The 19,626-nt window shown below is 41.3% G+C and overlaps 1 protein-coding gene across 3 annotated transcripts in view; it reads right to left on the bottom strand.

Moving 5' to 3' along the window:
• Nucleotides 1–19,626, bottom strand: part of CGNL1 (cingulin like 1) — an 84,072-nt gene that overhangs the window by 15,542 nt on the left and 48,904 nt on the right. For all 3 annotated transcript variants that reach the window (XM_075575784.1, XM_075575786.1, XM_075575785.1), the window contains exons 9-12: nucleotides 6,514–6,720; nucleotides 5,465–5,569; nucleotides 4,767–4,919; nucleotides 1,550–1,720 (exon numbers count right to left, since the gene is read on the bottom strand). In XM_075575784.1, coding sequence (XP_075431899.1) covers nucleotides 1,550–1,720; nucleotides 4,767–4,919; nucleotides 5,465–5,569; nucleotides 6,514–6,720 — 636 coding nt within the window. The remainder of the gene's footprint in view (nucleotides 1–1,549; nucleotides 1,721–4,766; nucleotides 4,920–5,464; nucleotides 5,570–6,513; nucleotides 6,721–19,626) is intronic.

Below are 19,626 nucleotides of genomic sequence, written 5' to 3'. Positions count from 1 at the left end.
CAAGGTGACATTCCCCCTTTAATATTTAGTTGAAAACTACAATTAAAATAGTTGACTTGTATGATAATGCCAATATTTAGTGCAGTATACACTCAGCCCTGAAACTGAGGTTAGGGGCCCCTTATCTAAAATATTTTAGGTCACACAAGGTTTCCACACACCTCATAACCCCTTCTTTTCCCCTTGTTCGGGATTTATTTAACCCTCTTCTCCTCTTGTAGCTACCTCTTTATGGGGGTTATTAACTAAATACTGTATGATACTCATTGCCAGCCATTAAAAAACATTCAACTAAATGGCTTCAAGCTATCATAATGGCTTGCCCCCCTCCCAAACCTTACAGGAATCCGCTGTCAGACTGGGCCATCCTCTAACCTGAGCCTCACCTTATCCTGCAATGAGCAGCCACTTTACATTCTTGTTTCAACATTGTCCTTCATTCCCTCTGGAATGTAAGCTCTCACGAGCAGGGCCCTCATTACCTCTCTGTATCTGTGTGTTTGTCCTCACGTGTATGTAACGGTTCATGTAATACATAATTCTATACCCCATTGTACAGCGCTGTGGAATATGTTGGTGCTTCCCAAATAAACGATAATATCACAGTAACTGTGAAGGTCAATATGAATGATAGTTGGGGGTCTGGTTTAACATAAATGACATTTTATTAGAATAATTAGATCTTACCCTAAAAACATACAGATATTGGAATGTCTATTCAGTTCATGGAGCCATTCCATCAGCAAACAAATAAACCACAAGCTGGTATTATGTCTGTATGAAAGCTTATATCTGACAGCAATACCTTTAGCCCCAAACACTGGTTAAACAGGCTAAACAGGTTAAAGAGGGAACATGTTTCAAAAGCATCCTCCAGAAACCAAACAATACATATTATGGTACAAAGATAGATTTTAAAAGATGCATATCGGTTTATATGTTAAATACTTGTGGTTAGGTTTTCTCTTAAGACATACAGACATTGGAATTTGTTTATTGTAGAACTTCCTTGCTGATGTACAGTCAAAAAAATATTTCCCGTATATAGTCCCAAATGGCTACGAGTAGAGCATAAAGCCACACGAAATAGGTACAATTATCCAACCCGATCTTCAACATGACTTTTGCTTATTTTATAGCAGCTTTGAATACCGGGTTCTTATTTCCTACACAGGTGCTATGCTTTGTGAATATAAAATGCCATAGGTTTCCTCATCACTTAAACCTACAAATCTTGTTTAAAATATAATGCATTTAATTTAAAGCCTTTGAGTGACTAGCTACATGGGCCAGCCATGAAACAATGAAAGTAATATTTTGTTCATATCAAGTAGCGGATTTAAGAGGTACATCAATATACTGAGAAACTGTACATAATACTGCGCTCCTCCCTATAGAAGTTTGCTGCAGTTGTAAGTAGAGAATCTTCTGAGCAATAGAAGCTGGAACCATGATCAGGAATGGCGCACTAGCCATGTGATCGCCCTTTCCTGATGACGCATGACCTATTGTCCCAAGTGCGGAGGTGCTCAGCTGCCAAAGCCCTTACCTCATCTTTCAGTTTTGTGGATGCCTGGTAGAACTTTTCCACTTCCAGGTTTTTATCTTTTAACTGCCTTTGCAGATCAGTGACTTCCCTGCGATACTTTTCTTTGTAGTCATCAAACTGTTTCTGCAGTTCCACGGTGGAAGTCCGGGAAAATTCAACATTGTCTGTAACCTGATAAAAAAAAATAGAGATAAAAATCGCTTTGAAGTGCTGTATTTGATTATCCGGAATAGAATTGAACTCCATTTTTTTTTTGTAACATAAACAGTGTCATGTTTGAACAAAGAATGAAATATTGTATGTCTTTATTTATAAATATAAACTATTACGGAGCATGACCAGTGTCCAAAACCAGCAACGTGGATGTGGACATATAATCACAGCTGCTGATCTGTAGTCACCCATACTGCGTTTCATCCCTTTAAAAACACTAGGGGGCACATGCATCATTGCTGGTACGGGTTATCGCACCGGTTCCAGCATTAACTTCCATTCAAGTCACTGGGAGCCAACACAGAAATGGGTGCGATAACCCATGCTGCCACTCGATGCATGTGCCCCTCAAGGGGTCCATATTAAATGATGGGAATTTTCAGTAACAGCCTAAACACTTTGCCATAAATAGAATGAGCCCCATAATATTGTGAGAATAGGTTTAACACACAGTTAATAATGTATTATCAAGTACATGAAATAGAGGTTGGTATCTGTGAGTTAGCCCATTTCTCACCATATATGAAAAGAAGGGAGGCAATACAGAAACTAATACGGGCTATGAAAATAGAAGGCAGAGGGAGAAGTGGCTCAGTGAGTAAAGACGCCGACTCTGGACACTGGGAACTCAGGGGAACCAATTCCTGGTGTCGGCTCCTTGTGACCTTGGGAAAGTCACTTTATCTCCCTGTGCGTCAGGCACCAAAACCATAGATAGTAAGCTCATCTGGGCAGGGACTGTGTCTGTAAGAATTCCTGTGTGCTGTGCACTGCGCTGTAATCGTGACGCGCTTTTGAGTCCCATTGGGAGAAAGGCGCTATATGAAATAAAGTAAATAATTGGCATGGGTCTGTGTGTGTGAAATTATTAGGAGCTTTTTAGGGGGCTTTTTTTTAGGGGTGCATACGTATATGAAGAAAAGCAGAATCGCTGTGCAACAGTAATTTTCTGGGAAATACCTCAAATAAAATAAGCCTTTGTTTATGGACTTCTTTAAAAATGTAAATGTACAGTTAGTTCTCGTATCCCCCAAAATGCAATTCCAAGGGTTTCAGACCTTTTAGAAAACATATTTGTGGGCTCAAACAAAAAAGCGCACTACTCGGACTCCAGTAATGGTTTAATTGATTAGATCACTAATGACCTTGAAAAAGACTATATACTATAGGAGCCGTTAGGCGCACCTGTGATGCAAGTGACTTGGAACACAAGTCCTTAAACAATTAATGTCAAAAGAAGAGGCGTTGGGCCATACTCCTCTCGTGCCTAATGTGCAACAGGCTAAACTTGATTTCATTTGTATTATTCCTGAGCACATTTCACAGCACATCCCACTCAGGTTTTGCAGCCCAACGTGTCTTAGGGCTGTCACTGCACACACCAGTTTGCCCTGGTGTTATGCTACAAGCTACATGAGAATAGTTATGCAACACTGACAGCACAAGGTTATTCCCAGCTTGTGTCAGCCTGGAAGGGGAAAAAAACCCCCATTGGTTATGTAGTTCAGGTTTCACCACTCTGCCCGTGTGACCTACTTCTGTAGGACAATTGGAACTAGATCTGTAATTACAGGGCTTTGGTTTAATGAATCACGGCATACTGTATGTAACTACTGGCGATAGGATACATCAGTAGTGAGTTTCCCTGAAATAATCACAGAGGAGCATTGAAGCATTAGTTAATGTTATAGGAGAGTCCTCTCTGCTTGCACACAAGAGACATTGGCCCCTGGTGCTATTCCATAGCACCTTCTGGCATATGACCCATTCAAGTGAACATGCTTTAAGTTGTCTTCTGATGACAAACAAGGTTTTCTAAAATAGCACCGCTTAGCAAAAATGGCCCTTAATGTCCGAGAAGGGATTAATGAGGCATGTGCTGTGTTGTTGGAAACAGTAGGCACTTTACACAAGCATGAGATATGCAGATTGCTTCCATGTGCAAGTATTTTATTAGAAAAGCTGCATTTGTTGCAGCCGTTTCATAGAAACTGAAGAACGCAGCATATAGTGTTCTGGTCAATTCATTCTCAGTCATTTGGAGAGATTGAAATTGTTAATGAGTAATCAAGAGAAAAAAACTCTTCATGAACATTTAACAAAAAGAGAACTACAGAAGCCGTTGGGAATATTCACAATTAATGCCTTTTTGAAGCCCAATTCCTAATAACATTGTTTATGAAGAAGTGAACAATGAAAACTATTTGCAGAAAGAGGTTAATATTTTATTTCTCCACTTTAGTGAAATTACCTGTGAAAGGAAATAGCGGATATGTTATTTGCATGCACACATTTACACGAGCGGATATATCTGCAGCGCTACAGACAAACGGAAAATGAAATATAAAAAAAATAATAATTACATTTCAAAATAAAATAATCTTAAAATGAATTGATGTCGTATAACAGAGATGTTACCAGGTAAAGAGAATGCACTGCACACCCTTTCTTCTGCCATTCTTAATAGTATTTAGTAATATATTAGTTTTTCAGTAGTCTAGGCCTGAAACTCTCATTCTTATCAGTACAGTAACAAAAGTCACGAGGAACACAAATCTATATGACTTTTAGCAGCAGTCTAGGCCGTTTGGTCTCGGACATTTGCCGATGTTTAGCCGCCACTCACCTTGTCGCAGGGCCACCTCTCCGCCAGATGTCTGATTCCGTTTTATTAGGAGCTCGTAGTAAAGATAGCTGCAGCGATTCTAAAGTTATAGGGGCAGACATATGGTACCATACTTACAAACCTGTGCTATTCCACACATTCAGGTGCATGGGCCGGGGTGAGCCCCAATTATGGAAGGTGCCTTGTGGAATGTCACCGCCTACTCATTTATGTTCAGGAATGTATCATGGCCCATATTTACTATGGTGGACATGACTAGGCCACCAAAATATTGATTTTGATTTCTTAGGATACAAAAAGGAATGGGAAAATACAAAACCACAAAAATCATTTCATGTAAGGAGTTTACTGTACTTCTAGAGAGTGACTCAGACTTGCCTCTTTTTGTAACTTGTCAATGGTCTTGTCCAGCTGCCATCGTTCATTTTCCATTTCATTCTTCAGATTTCTTAATTGTTCTTTCTGGTTAGCTTCGTCCTTTAATCGCTCAGCCAACTGGTGGTGCTCATGAGTTATTCTATGAAGAATTCTCTGTAATACACCAATACATTGTCATACAATAGATCTCAACTCCCGAAATAGAACATACCCAAAGAAGAATGTCATTCAAAACGTAGAATGCTAAATTGTGTCCATTTATAAGTGCTCGTCCTTCCATACAATGAGCCTATACCACGGCAGCTTTATTTATTTCACGTAAGCATTCTTAAATGTGAAATCCTGAAAAGCTGACTAGTTGTCAAAATCAGCTGTTCCTCCACTCTTGACCTACTCGGCCAACGCCCACTTAATAGCATTATAATTCTACATATCCTCTCCATGAGAGATGACCAATCAGAATGAGATAGCACTTTACCTGCAGAAGGTGATGCTCACAAAATAGCACATGGGGGTTAACGTATAGAAGTTAAATGCCTCCTACATTTCAAGTTACCATGAGAGCAATCTAATTACAACGGAATTGTAAAAAAAAAATGTGATCACCGCTATACAACCCATTTTATATAGAGTACGGACATTGGTTCACAGTGATATTAAGAGAACTCTAGGGGCTGCAGTTCTGCTGCCATGGTCACCTTGGTGTCTTCAAGCTCATTTTCCAGCTTTCTCTTGACCTGCAATGTTTCCTTCTCCTGGTCGTCCGCATTTTCCATGGTTTCAGTCAGCTGTTGCTTTTCTTTCTGTAACAAAATGTTTGAGTACCTTTGTCACAGGGAGATAGAATTTATTTGCCCCCAAGTCACAAGGAGCGGACACGGGGCTTGAACCAGGATCCCCTGCTTCAAAGTCAGTGTCATTCATTTCAGTGTCAGTGACTTTAATCGCTGTGCTCCTCCAGCCTTCACAAAACATACCTGGCATTGAGGTGAAGCTCCTCGGGTCATTTCTTTTTTCAAGATGTCTTCACCACACTATATAAAATGTCACTTTTCCGCTCTCTAGGTTAGTGATTAGTCCCCATTGCTCACTGATTTTTATATTTTGTTTTAATCCTAAAATGGCCAAGCCCTTCCAATTTTACGATATCGCTGTACTACAAACAGCCTTACGGTCTTATTCCTTACTCGGAATACGGTCAATGCTTTTATATGTCTGGGGGGGAGGGGGAATGTCCTATAAAATTAAAATGCTTACAGGATTGCTAGAAGTATATTGTGTGCAGGGGTGCTGCATTAGCAATAGGCCAATCATGGGATGTGGAGGCTGAATTGGGAGGCTGGCTCCGGGTGCCACGGCTGTCTCGGGACTTGCAGTTGGCATAACAAAGAAACCGTTTTTCTTTTGAGCTGCTTACTAATGGCTTTGGCCATTGGTGCAAAACAGCAGCCATGGAAAGTCAACAAGTCAATTGACCCCTTTGACAGATCGAAAAGCAGAGAGCGGGAAGTTCACCATTTCCATGTTGAAATCCATCCTCATACGTCTGTTCGCAGTCCCTTTGAGTTTTTGTTTGGTATTTTAACATATTCTCTCTCTTTGAGCCCCGCATTAAAAGTTAGTGTGATACTGGGGATCTGGAAATGTCTTTACATTTAGGACTAGAAACGCTGGAGAAAAAAAATAAAATCCAAGACATGCATCAATGGTACGTAAAGGGCACATCATCCTTTTTAATGTTTATTACCTCAGATTTCTTCAGTTTCTCTTTTATTCTCTCATCTTCTTCAAGTAGCTCATCAACTTTCTGATGAAGTTCAGCTATTTTGGCTTCAAGCTGCTTGATCTTCCTTCTTAACTCCTCATTCTCTTGCAATAATCCTTTCACTCTACTTTCAGACGCAGTCTTTAGGTGATTAGCTTCATTCTTCTGACTAACCAGATCATTTGTGTCCTGTTGGGGGGAAAAAACCCACCAGTATGTTCCATTATCAGAGTAATGTAAAAAGTATTGTGCAGGTACAACATTGTGTCATGTGTATTGTGCATATTATATACAGTACAGGTGCGCCGACGAGTATTCTAAAACTTGCCTTAAACTTGCCTTGGAAAATCTGGGGCTATCACCAACAAGATCCAGGTACATGCTGGGTACATGCTGCAATATTTCACTGATATTTCTGCAGAGACTAATGGCCCATCAGATTAACACAGCAGGGGTCCCTGGCAGTCCCATTCAGTTTGAATGGGACTGCCAGGGACTCCCTCTGTTAATCCGATGGGCCATTAGTCTCTGCATAAATGTCACTGAAATGTTGCAGCATGTACCTGGGTCTTGTTGGTGATTGCCCCAGATTTGTTTTAGAATACTCGTCGGCACTACAGTATGTGTTTATAGTGCAGATATATTGACCCTTCCAAGACTTTGGCCAGTAGTCCGATTGCTTGATTATACAAATGTACGATGTTGGCTACAGCCAGTGCTCGGAGGGCCTTTTTAATAAATCCCACTATCTGCAAAAAGAAATTGGAACGGGTGGCTTATAAATAAAAATAAATAAAAAAATAGCGATACTCTAGGTTTGCTAATAAAAGTAATTGATGCCCTCTATTCTCTATTACTATCATACTATGACTATTCATTTGAGAGCTTACGATGTCATTTGCTAATCTGCTTTTCTTCTGCTTTAAAGCAGCAGTCCGAGCTACCGGTTTTTTTTTGAACATTTTTTTTCTACTTTAATATGTGCGTCAATAAAATCTAGACAATGATGAGTAAGTAGCCAAGTTGCCGACCAATCCTTTCTCCTGTGATTGATCGGCGAAGATTCGGCACAGGGGTTCACTAAGTGGCTGGCAGGCACTAAATACAATTTGGTGCACTGCTAGAGAGAGGACAGGGTTCAGAAAGGGGTGTGCCAGAGCCTGTTTCAGAAGAAGGGGATGTGACTTTTTAAATGGTTGCTATAGAAACAAAAATGCTTGTTACATTATAATACATTAAAAATGTCATTCAAAGTTGTTTAAAAAAAATGCTACAAGTAATTTCGCATAGTACAGAACTGATTTATTAAAAAATAAATAATAATAAACATATATAGGATATTGCCTGGTCTGCAGCTTTAAGTTGTATATGTCATGTACTGTAATCTGAAGACACTATTTCTCTGTCCCTTACTTAAAAAAGCCTGCCTCAAGTTCAAGCAAAGTAACAAAAACAAGGTCGTTTGACATAATGAATCCAAGATAATAAAAAAGAAAGAAAGAAACCAAAGAAATGTGCTGCCTAGTGGGCTCCTTACACCCGCCATGTCAGCAGAAAAGGAAAATAATAGGCTAAGCAAATAAGGAAACAATGGAAGCGGATCCTTTAATGCTTGACCTGCTACAACTGTGTGCAGGACCAACAGTAGACAAAGGGGGACAGGAAGAGGGCCAAGACGAGGTTATTAGGCGCGACAAGAGAGTAGTTATTGAGAACGTGTTTGTCAGCATTACTAGCTGGTGAGAGAGCGACTGGAATGAGATTAACTGAAGGGACATCACAGGCCCACAAAAAGTTCTTAATATAGCAAGATGTTAAATGAGACCCTTTTTTTGCAGTACAAAGGATGTAGATTTTTGACTGCCAAATTACGGGGTTGCAGTATAAAAAAGACGGCAGCTAAAGGCAGCTAAGCTGTCTATGTCGCATTAAACCTGTCAACCGGCAACATACATCGAGTGTTGCCCATTGCACCTAACCTTGAACATTTGAAACGTCATTTTTTTTTAAAGAGATTTGATATAATTAGTGTACAGTTATAAATAACATATAGTCTGTTGCTCTAATCCTGCAAGTGCTCCAGGAACCTACAGTACACTCTATGCCCCTCCTTATCCCTAAAGCGTTGACATTGTCTTCATCATACTTTACGACAGGAGTGGCCAACTCGAGTCCTCCATGGCCACCAACAGTTCTGGTTTTCAGGATATATTACTGCTTCAGCACAGGTGGCTTAATCAGTGGCTTAGTGGAAGACCCTGGAGTTGGCCACTCTTGCTCTACGGGCTGGAAAACTGATGTGAAACAGCCACATAATGATCTAAAAAAAAAAAAAAAAAAGTCAAATGAATGCAATTTTTTGCTCACGTTTTGCAGATGGGGGACTGATCAGTACAGAGGGCCAATAAATGCAAGTCTACTCAAACAATAAACGTACAACACTGACTGGCGAGGGCGCTTGTTATACACAGACAACAGTTTATAATTAAAATATTAAATTATATTTTAACAGTGAATATAAAAGCTACTTAATAGTGCATCCTGTGTTATCTAGCCACAGTTTGATATTTAAATGCAGTAAATCTCCCCCCTCCTCCAGAATCTCTCCCTCCCCCTCCCCCAGAATCTCTTCCCCTCCCCCAGAATCAGAACTGGGGGTTCCCCTGGAGCAGAATGGCGCTGTATTATCTTTGACAACTACGTGGTTTCTGTGATATTTAACTTTGTTTACACCTGTGTTATTGGTACCTGTTGGCAAATCAATATGGCTGCTATCCAAGCTTTACTGCCATGGGCCAATAGCCAGACATTGCAGCTTCCTATTGGATGACCCCAGTGGACATCTTTGTATGTATAGTTTTGTATATCTGGCTTTATTTATATAGCGCCAACATTAAGATAAGCTCAATAGGTAAATGACAACACAAGGCAAAGACCCTATCCCAGAGAGCTTACAATCTCAATGGTACGTAGGGAGGATTACAAACTGTGTAAGTGCAATTTATACAAAATCTTTCATTTTACTGCCACATAAAAAGGTTAATAAATATCCCTTTCCCCAGAGGAAACTCCAGAGAAAACGCCCCTCTCCCCCCACCCCCCCCAGAATTGCTGCTTTTGACAATTAAGAAAGGTGTGTGTTTTCAGCTATAGTGGTAGGCTGTTTAAGATTTTCTTTAAGCTGCCATTCGGCGCTTCCGGTCGTGATGACAGCACAATGCGCTGGCGTCTTGCTCGCCCTCGCTTCATATGACGTTGCGCCATCATCAAGGCGGCGTATCGACACGCGGTACCAGGGGATGCCGGCTCTTACAGAGGCCCGCTCGCTCCGCACCCAAATTCGGTAAACACAGTTTAAATGTTGTGGTGGTTAATTTTATTACCACAACATTTAACTATGGTTACGGAAGTTGGGCCGGGGAAGAGCGCGGGACGCAGTTTGTCACCGCTATAAAGCCGGCTCTGATTAAAGGGACTACAACTCATGGCAGTATTGGAAAGGGACAGCAAAGGGAACAAGCCAGGAACCAGAGGAAAAAGGAAATATGCTGAAAGACGTAGGAGCAAGAGACCATAAACAGGAAGGGGAGAAAAGGGTGTGTGAAATAATAGGGGGTGGAATGAATAATGCAATGGTGACTAAGGAGGAAAAAATGATTCGATTAGTAATGGTGCACAAGTAGAACTGGGAACTTACTTTTGTCTGAGACCGAGACCTCCAAGCTACAGTGCAAAGACGTTTAATTCATTCAGTAGATGCTACCAAGACCACATCAGGGTAATATATCAGGGTAACAAATACATTGATCCCTTGTCAGCACAAAGACATTTGCGGAAAGGTTTATTAACCAGAGGATAAGCAGAAATGTGTGGTCAAAAATGTCCACCTTACTTGGGTCTTTTAAGGTATGTAAGCAATGTAAACCAGTAGCATCACTGATCTGAAATCTGGCTGAAATCTGGCTACAGGTAGATAACCTTTTGGTGCTGGAAGGACCTGTAAAGTAACACTGTAGCACTGAAGTACAACATACGATCCGCATATCACTTAAAAGTAACAGCAGGACAGTCAGTTTAGCCAGAGTGTCAACATCGCCAATTCACAAAATCAATACTTGTCAAGGTCTTGTGTCAAGATTTGCTGCGTTTGCATCAACAAAATATTACATTTTGATGGGAAAAATTGAGAAATCGCTTAGTAACAGTCTAGTGAGTAAGAGGATTGAGTTAAAGGTCTTTTTGATGTTGAAAGTGTACTTTGCTGGGGCTTTGAAGAAAACGAATGTTTCAAGTGAAGCAGGGCTGTCATCTACTCAACTACATTTAGATAAGTGTCACAGTAGCTTCTTGAGAGAACACAGATCTGGGGCGGTGTGATAAACCCCCAAATAACAGGCTTTTCACCCAATAAAATTAAGCTTTGTAACTATATTATTTCTTCAGAGGTTTAAGATTGATTGTTTTGGGTGCTTTAATGGTGCTTCATTAAGCTCGAAAGCTTATGATACTAAAACAATTTCAATGCAGAGAGCAGTTTTACACAAACTTTCTATGCTCGTTAATCATATTCATGTATGTACGGTATGCAGTGAAGCTTCTATTAGAAAGACAGCGAGAACATAAAGGAACGCTCTTATAGTGACCTCAATGGCCAATCTCAGGAATTCCAATCACAAGGCCCCAAAAGCCACTCAAGCCTTGCACCTCCACCACATTCTGCAACAGGTATCATATCAAATAGAGGATCCTAATTTGAGATAGTCTCTAATCAGTTTGTCAATAACCTCTTGGTCATACTGTGAATGTATATCCATTCTATCACTGGTGGGTTACACAATAACTTCAGTACTCATGCTGTCACATTTGGCTTCATGTAGGTATATAGGGTCATATTTACCAATTGATCTTCTGCCATGAGAAACCTTACTGTTCTGGAAGACACGTCACAGCTCATTGAAGTCAATGGTCTGTAAGGTGTCTTACAGTACAAGATGGCTTAGTAAATATGAGCCTCCATACTTCCATCTACAAAAAATAGTTGCAGTTCTTTGAATGCTATTTATCTATTATTATTTTTAATTACCCGAATGTAAAACTCTTTGAGAGCTTATTGTCAATCTATTTAAAAGGGTTTAGATTTGGACATATCTGCAAGAAATGGATAAGAGTCCTAATAATTCTACGATAGAAAGGCAGGAAAAGAAGTGCATATACTTACAGATATGTCACAATACAATATTTGTCTCTAAGGATTTTTTACATTCAGTTTTTAAAATCAAAATCTTCTCACTATGTAAGCTGCATTAAATTCCTTTGTCAATTTTTTCCCCCCAGTGACCCCATTTTTTTTAAATGGAGTTTAAGTGAATGCAAAATAAGATCAATCATAAGTCATTACTCAACTCACCGAATCAATACAATCATTGTTGTTCTTCCCCCAGCAGACAGATGAATTGACATGTACAATATGCTAATGAATCTGCAAAGCGGTTATTCAGCAAATTCCATCACTGTTGAAGAATCAATGCTACTTTTATGCACAAGAGTACAAGACTACTAACAAGTTCAAGAGCTATTCTCCCCTTCCTCCCCCCCCCCCCCCAAACAATCGTCCCTCTTTGCAAAACAGAAAAGTGAAATCTTTGCAGCTAGATGACAGGTTGATTTGTTTGGGAGTCTGGCAGTGTATAATATCCTGGCATTTTTTGTAGAGGATCCAACACATATTTATCCGTCGATTTCTCTTTTCTCTGAATTTCAATAAAATGTTACTAATTAGTAAGCACGCCACTGGTGGCTGCGCTTTGTTTGCGATTCCCCCTTTTCATAGGCAGAGTAAAAGCAGCTCGAGAACGGGAAAGCTGGACGAGCTCTGCAAACAGAATGTTGATTTCTGTTTTCTCACCAAAACCACCTACACAGAGCGGCAGAATGCTACACACAGTGTGAACTCGAAACCCGCATTCTGGAGGCGTGTAGTTGAATTATTCGGACATTATGCGTTCATTTATGTTCATCATCATTTACATCAGGGGTAGTCAACTTCAATCCTAAAGACCCCCCCACATCTATAGTGCTATACCCCACAAATACATTGAAACTAATTTACAGACAAATTAATGTAAAATGAATGTTCAATCAATTAATATAACAAATATAAACAAAATTAATTTAGAGTATCCACGCCGTGAGTACTCTGGGGTTATTCAAATCCCATAGAAATAGTCCTTGTACATAAGAGTCCTCCTGGGCGCTGGTCTTTTACTCGTGCTTAGTGCATTTCATGAACAATAGAAAATAGAGAATACAGTGTATAGTGACACACTTAATGTGGAACAATACCACCTCCTTGTACGAAACTAATATCACCAATACTATTCCACCAAATAATTAGAACGGTGAGGGAAAACACACAAGTACAAACCACTATCAGATATATACTCTTTAAAGCCTAAATCAGTATGGCAGTGTGACCCCAAGGAGTTCAATATAACCCTTCACAATATAACTAGGAGAGGGTTTAAGTTTAATACACTGTGGCTGCTACTTAAAACAAACTCACAATTGAGTAACTTGATGAAATGAGTGGCCCCGCTGTTGGATGATGAAATCTCAGCAGTAGTATATAGAAAAGAAAAATGAAAACATAGCACAGAACTGATAAAAACAAACTATTTGGTGGAATATTATTGGTGATATTAGTTTCATACACGGAGGTGATATTGTTTCACATTACGCGTGTCAGTATACACTGTATTCTCTATTCTCTATTTTCCATGAAATGCATTGAGCCCGAGTAAACGACCAGCGCCAAGGAGGACTCATTTGTACATGGACTCCTGTGCTGAAGCTGGGATATCCTTAAAACCTGACCTGTTGGGGGTGTTTTTAGGACTGGAGTTGAGCACCACTGATCTACGTCAAGGATGCCCTCCTAAAAGTTCTCTGCCCTTCGGATAAGTCAAAGAATACACTAATTATAAAAGGATAGTGTTTAGTCAGCTATCATCCTCAAAAAGTATACAGTACTTAAACTAATGGAGCGAGAGGGGTGGGGGATGGTTTAGAGAATGATCATCCATGTTTTACTAAATGTTGTTTTTTGACAGTATAATGGGCAGTGGAATAATATGGCTCTTTATCTGCCTCTGGAGCGAGACACCATGTTGTTCTCCCAGAGAATAATACTTCTTTGGGTCGGTTTAAATTTCAATATTTTGGGGACTGAGCTCCCCTGAGGTAGAGGTAAAACAAACACACAAATAAGTGGCTGGAGTATTGCTACTGTACTTTAATATTACTGCTTGCTTCAGGAGACCACACTAGTACCCCCGGTGCTATTAACATTTAGACCGTCTGAGCCAATGGAGGTGATCAAGTTCACCATAACACAAAAACATTGAACGATGCATATTGTAGCTGTGGATAAAGAACTCCCATCAATACACACATTTCAAGTGTCCATATGCCTTGATTGTCTATGTTTTAACATCTAAACAGCTGATCTGTTTACTGTTTAGAAAGGCTATTATTGGTGTACATTTTCTTTTCAATATTGGTCTAGTGATCATAGAAGATCATATATTTTTCCAGAACCTACAGTAAAACAAAAATGTCCACAAATAACTAAATATGTCATATTTTAGGGGGAAAAATGGACACATTAGTAAATAGTGTTGAAAAAAAATTAAATAAATCTAACTATACAAAGTGTTTCGTTAAAAAAAAAATGTTTTGACCGGTATCTAAATGAAGTACCAATAAGCCTTCTTCACGCTGCCTCAGTTGAACCCCAGAGCCAAAAGAAAAGGCCAAGAGTGAAAAAATCAAAGACAAGAAAAGCTCACATTCTAAAAGCAGATAATCTGCACTGGATCGCAGAAGTGGTTGAGTTTCTTAGAAGTTATAATGCATTGACATTCCTGGGAAATATCAGGTCAAAACCAGCAAACCTTACAGCTGCCAATTTAAAGGATTAGCCCATCAGATACAAGAGCGGTTTAAGGTTTTGTTAAATATCAGAAACCAAAACACACAGATTCAAGTCAACATAATCAAAAGAGAAATAAACGGTCTTATTTAAGTACTAAGATCTCTGCTGCACAATAGAGGTTGAAATCATGCAGCTGATCCACACGGCATTTAGCACAGACGCGAAACCATGTCAAATGTATTTTTTTTTAATAACATTTCATTAAAAATATTGAACATTTAGAATAAACTCTGATTTTCCCTTGTGCAATATGAAAATGCAAAGAAAAAGAAATCCGTTCAATGGAATGCTCCCCACCCTTACCACCCCTCATATCCATCAGAAACATCCAAAAGTATATCCCATTTTCAGAAAATGGTCAAGACTTGGCTCTTTGAAAATCGCCTTTCCGAACCCCAATTGATTCTTTGCTCCACCTTTGGAGTTTTTAAAAAGCGCATAGGAGCAGGGTTCGCTCGGTATATGCGCTATACAAGACATTGAGATAGATAGATCCATACCAAAATGATCACTGTTCACTTTGTTCAAATTGGAAGCCTCATTTTGCTTACACTTCTGGCAGTGGTTGGGCAGAAAAGGTAATATTCATTAATTAATTGAACAAAGGAACTAGGAAAAATCGTTGTAAAAGGACACAAGGTGACAACATTGGATGTTCCACTGTATTTTTAAACCTTTAAGTGAAGGAGAATACAAAAACATTAGATATTTTATCTATCTATATATTTCTCAAAGGGTAGTATGCGTGTCTGGTTGTCCTGTCCCTAGCGGCAATCACATTGGACCTTTGGTCTGTCACTCCGCCTCAGGCCAATGAGATGGCTCCCTTGGCCCGCCCGCCCCCGCACACCTCTCATTGGCCTGAGGCGGAGTGACGAGCCAAAGTTCACACACACACACACACACACACACACACACACACACACACACACACACACACACACACACACACACACACACACTCACACACTCACAGAGACACACACAGACACACACAGACACACACACACACTCACAGAGACACACACACACACACGCCCCCCCCAGCCGCTACAGTCAGCGGGGGAGCGGAGCGAGCGCCCGGGACACAGCGGGGGAGCGGCCACAACACGCGGCCTCCCACCTCACATCCACGTGGGAGCAGCCGGACGGGTGAGGGAGCGGCCGGATGGGTGAGTGAGTGAGGGAGCGGCCAGACGGGTGAGGGAGCGGCCGGACGGGTCAGTGAATGAGGGAGCGGCCGGACAGGTGAGGGAGGGAGCGGCCGGACGGGTGAGGGAGCAGCCCACAACAGGCGGGATGTTTCGGGGGGGGGGGAGGGATAGAAGACCGGCAGACACTGGGGGAAGGGGGAGCAAGTGGCCACATGATAAATTGTCACTTACCTCCCCCCCTCACCTCCCGCACCCCCCCCACTTCCCTTCCTCCCCCCCACTTCCCTTCCAACCCCCCCTTCACCTCCCCCCCACTTCCCTTCCTCCCCCCCCTTCACCTCCCTCCCCCTCCCCCCCATCCCCTCCACTTCCCCTCCCCCTTCACACTTCCGCCTCCCCTCACAAAATCCCCCTCACCTCCCCTCCGCCTTCCCTCACCCCCCCTTCACCTCCCCTCCTTCAACGCCTTTCGGCCGCCCTCCTGCCTCTGCCTTTCGCCCACCCGCCCTTCTGCCTTTCACCCGCCCACCGCTCACACCCCTGTGCCACACAGCCGCCACACGCACTCAACAGACACCCACCACACTCGACACACACCTGCCGCCTCCTGCCCCTACGCAACAACATCACTGACCAGCTGTCACGCGCACTCGCCACACACCCGCCGCCTCACACCCTAGCAGGACCCCCACCCACAGCCAGCACTCACTACCCACGCGCCACCCGTACTGAACACCCACCCGCCGCCTCACACACGCTCACACCCTTGCAGGACACACGCCTCACATTTTTACATTACTTATGTCACCAAAATATACATTGTACTGTGGTGTGTTTATAATAAACCATTTTTATACAACATCGTATTACATTTTCTTCCATCTTTCTTTTCAACATTATTATCCAACCTTTCCAACAAATACTCAACCTATTGTTCCACCATTTATAAATAATACTACCTATTACGGATTTACATCCCGGGCAACGCCGGGTATATCAGCTAGTAACTAATGAATTTGCTTCTCCAGTTCATATTTGGTCACTAGGTCCTGTAATGGTACACAGAAAGAGGTTAGCACCAAATTTGTGTATGATTAATAGCTAGGCGCTTTGACAGGTGTTTTCTTTATGCAGCCATATACACTATCTTGGATTTTGCTAATCTCTTATAGAAGTAATTATAGTGAACTCGGCTTTCAAAAGCTCACAGGTGTCTCTTACGCACACTTGGGAGAGACAAATGTTTTTCCAAAACTCTTTAAACTGTAATTTCATCTTCCAAGTCTACATTTCCCCAGGATCAGCAGTACAACAAATACCTAGAACTACAGCAAATCCGTCACACTTTTAAGTTATAAAGGAATGTGGATGCTGTGTGTGCCAAACATCTCTTGTAGGACTCGCCCTTAATAACAATGTTAATAACGGTAGTATATTTAGAAAGAAACAGTAAAACCGAGGACTTCTTGCACAACGGGGGACTCGCCAACCTTCGCTTCAGGTTATCGCAACGCGACCCCGCGTTTCCTGCCATTGGTTTGAATGTCAGTTAACATGGGACCGCGGGGAAACAGCCCATACCGAAGGGGATTGAACTTGCCTTCGATTCTAACAATTTCTTGCCACGTTGGTAATATTTTGTAACAGTTCAGACATGGAGGTACCACGAGCTTCGTGTAGTAGTTTACAACACGTTACTTACTAGTTATTTGACATGATAGAATGTGAAAGCCGCTGGAGATTTAGCAGGAAACATTTGCGAGTCTGATGAAAAAAGGCACATTAATTCTAAAAGAAAAACAACATTTTGCTGAACCATGTGACTAGGACTAAATTTACACTGGGGTGTTTTTCGTACTGCTACAGCACACACACGGATCTGTTTAATGATTAACCAGGTGTATCAGGGCTGCTCCATGTAAACTCCCTGCACATTCTGTATTTCTCGGATCTTTCTTTCATCTGTGTTTTTTTCCAGCTCAGAGAAACCTTGGACACTATTTTTTTTCCTTCTACTTTTGAGAAAATACCTTGTGCATTAACATTTGCCTGGATGCTTACAGTTATATGGCCTTGTACATCTTCTACGCCATCTGCCCATTAGTGCTTTAACGGTATGTCCAGCGAGCCTGGGACTTTCAGACCCACCCATCCTCCCACATGTTTCTGTAGTACCCTGAACTACAAACGTTGCATTGCTAGGTACATAAAATAAGGGATTAGAGAACATATTTAACATTGAGAAGACACACCCTCGCAAACACCAGGAATGAAAGATGATTTTAAAGGTGCATGCTCATGCTTAAGGACTTACAACGGTGTGACCGATGCCTTTTTTTTCCCTAATAAAATCCAACACGCAAGTATTTTTAAATAAAAATATTTGAGCTTGTTTGGGAGTGGACACATGGGAGGGGTTTGATTTCCTTTTGACGTCTCACTTTTGTGTGATATCACAGTGTTCAACAAGATTTTGCACTGGCAAAGATCCCCTCTCTACTCTTAACATTACTGGCTCTCTGATAAGTAGAGGAGGAGATGAGGGTAGAGGAAATACTTGATTGACAAACACACTCAGAGGACCCCCCGTCCCCCCGAAACAAGAATACGTGCTTAATTTCCGAGGCAATGAAATTAAATGCCGGGGATCACGCGAGGCCTCTGCAACCTCAATTTACCTGAATTCAGCCAGCTTGTTGACGCATCGCTATGGCAACGCGTCAAATGACGCTGCGGGGTCACGTGGTGTCACATGACATGACGCCGGTTCACAGGAAAGGGGGGGCACGAGTGCTGGGGGCTGCCAGGCGGTCGCAGCACAGAAACTTTGCGCACCCGTGGTCTACTTCTTCCATTTATTCTTACACTTCTTATTTATAAAGCACCAACATATGCCACAGCGCAGCACAGTGGAGAAACAGAATTATGTAAATTACATCAACAATCACATACCAAACAAGGACAAACAGGGGCCCTGCTTGTGAGAGTTCACAATCTAGAGGGAATAAAGTGGCAAAGTTGAAACAAAGGGTAGATTGGCTGCTCATGGCGAGACAGAGTTACACACAAAATAGAGAATATAAATACTGTACGACTTCAAAGCAAGTAACAGCCATTTTAACTACATTAAAATTCTTATGTTGTTTAAAAAAGGCAACAACTACGAATACAAAAAAATCGAAAATGTATTTCTGTTAGCAAACAACCATCACGTTTGTGTCCCAGACATTTACTGTTACACAAAACAGGCTCCTCTTTCTGTTCATGTCATTAGCAATTAAAAATACTCAATATATATATTTAAAAAAAAAAAAAAAAAAAAGCGTCCATTGTGAATGGAGGGCCCTGGAAAGAAGACTAATGAAGAATGATCAAAACAATTAGTTTCCAAGAAGGGAAAAGAAATCAAGATTTTTTTACAGTAGGAGTGGGAAGCTGCTGCATCCTTATTTCATGATGAATTATTAGAAACACTGCACAGTCAATTCATAGTTCTGTCCAGTGAAAACAATTTCTTGGTATAGGCTATAAAGTTAAATAGTACCATAACAAACAACAATCTGCCAATTATCTAAACGTCCAATATAGAACCCCCTATAAATTCCCATATAACGGAATCACCCCCTATAAAAGCAACACTCAGTATGAGTCACAACTCAGAGAGCATTTAATAAGTGTGGTGAAAACATATACTGCAGATTCAACAGCCCGACGTACGTTTCCCTTCGTCAAGGGCAGTAAGCATGTGTGTCACCTGGTTGGGACACACCTGCTCCCTGCCCCTGACGAATCTCCCTTGCAGAGGAGAGAAACGTACATCGGGTTGGGCTCCTAGCATTATGCTTTCACTATACAGTAGATCTGTTGAACTTGCAGTAGGTTCTCTGGGTGGGAGCCTGATCTAGCTGTAGGAATTAGCAAGAGGGATATCGAAGGCAGGTTACATCT

Source organism: Ascaphus truei, chromosome 18 (genome assembly GCF_040206685.1).
Source record: "Ascaphus truei isolate aAscTru1 chromosome 18, aAscTru1.hap1, whole genome shotgun sequence".
Classification (NCBI taxonomy): domain Eukaryota; kingdom Metazoa; phylum Chordata; class Amphibia; order Anura; family Ascaphidae; genus Ascaphus; species Ascaphus truei.
The sequence above is the reverse complement of the archived record's forward strand: the minus strand, read 5'-3'. Positions and strand labels throughout refer to the sequence as shown.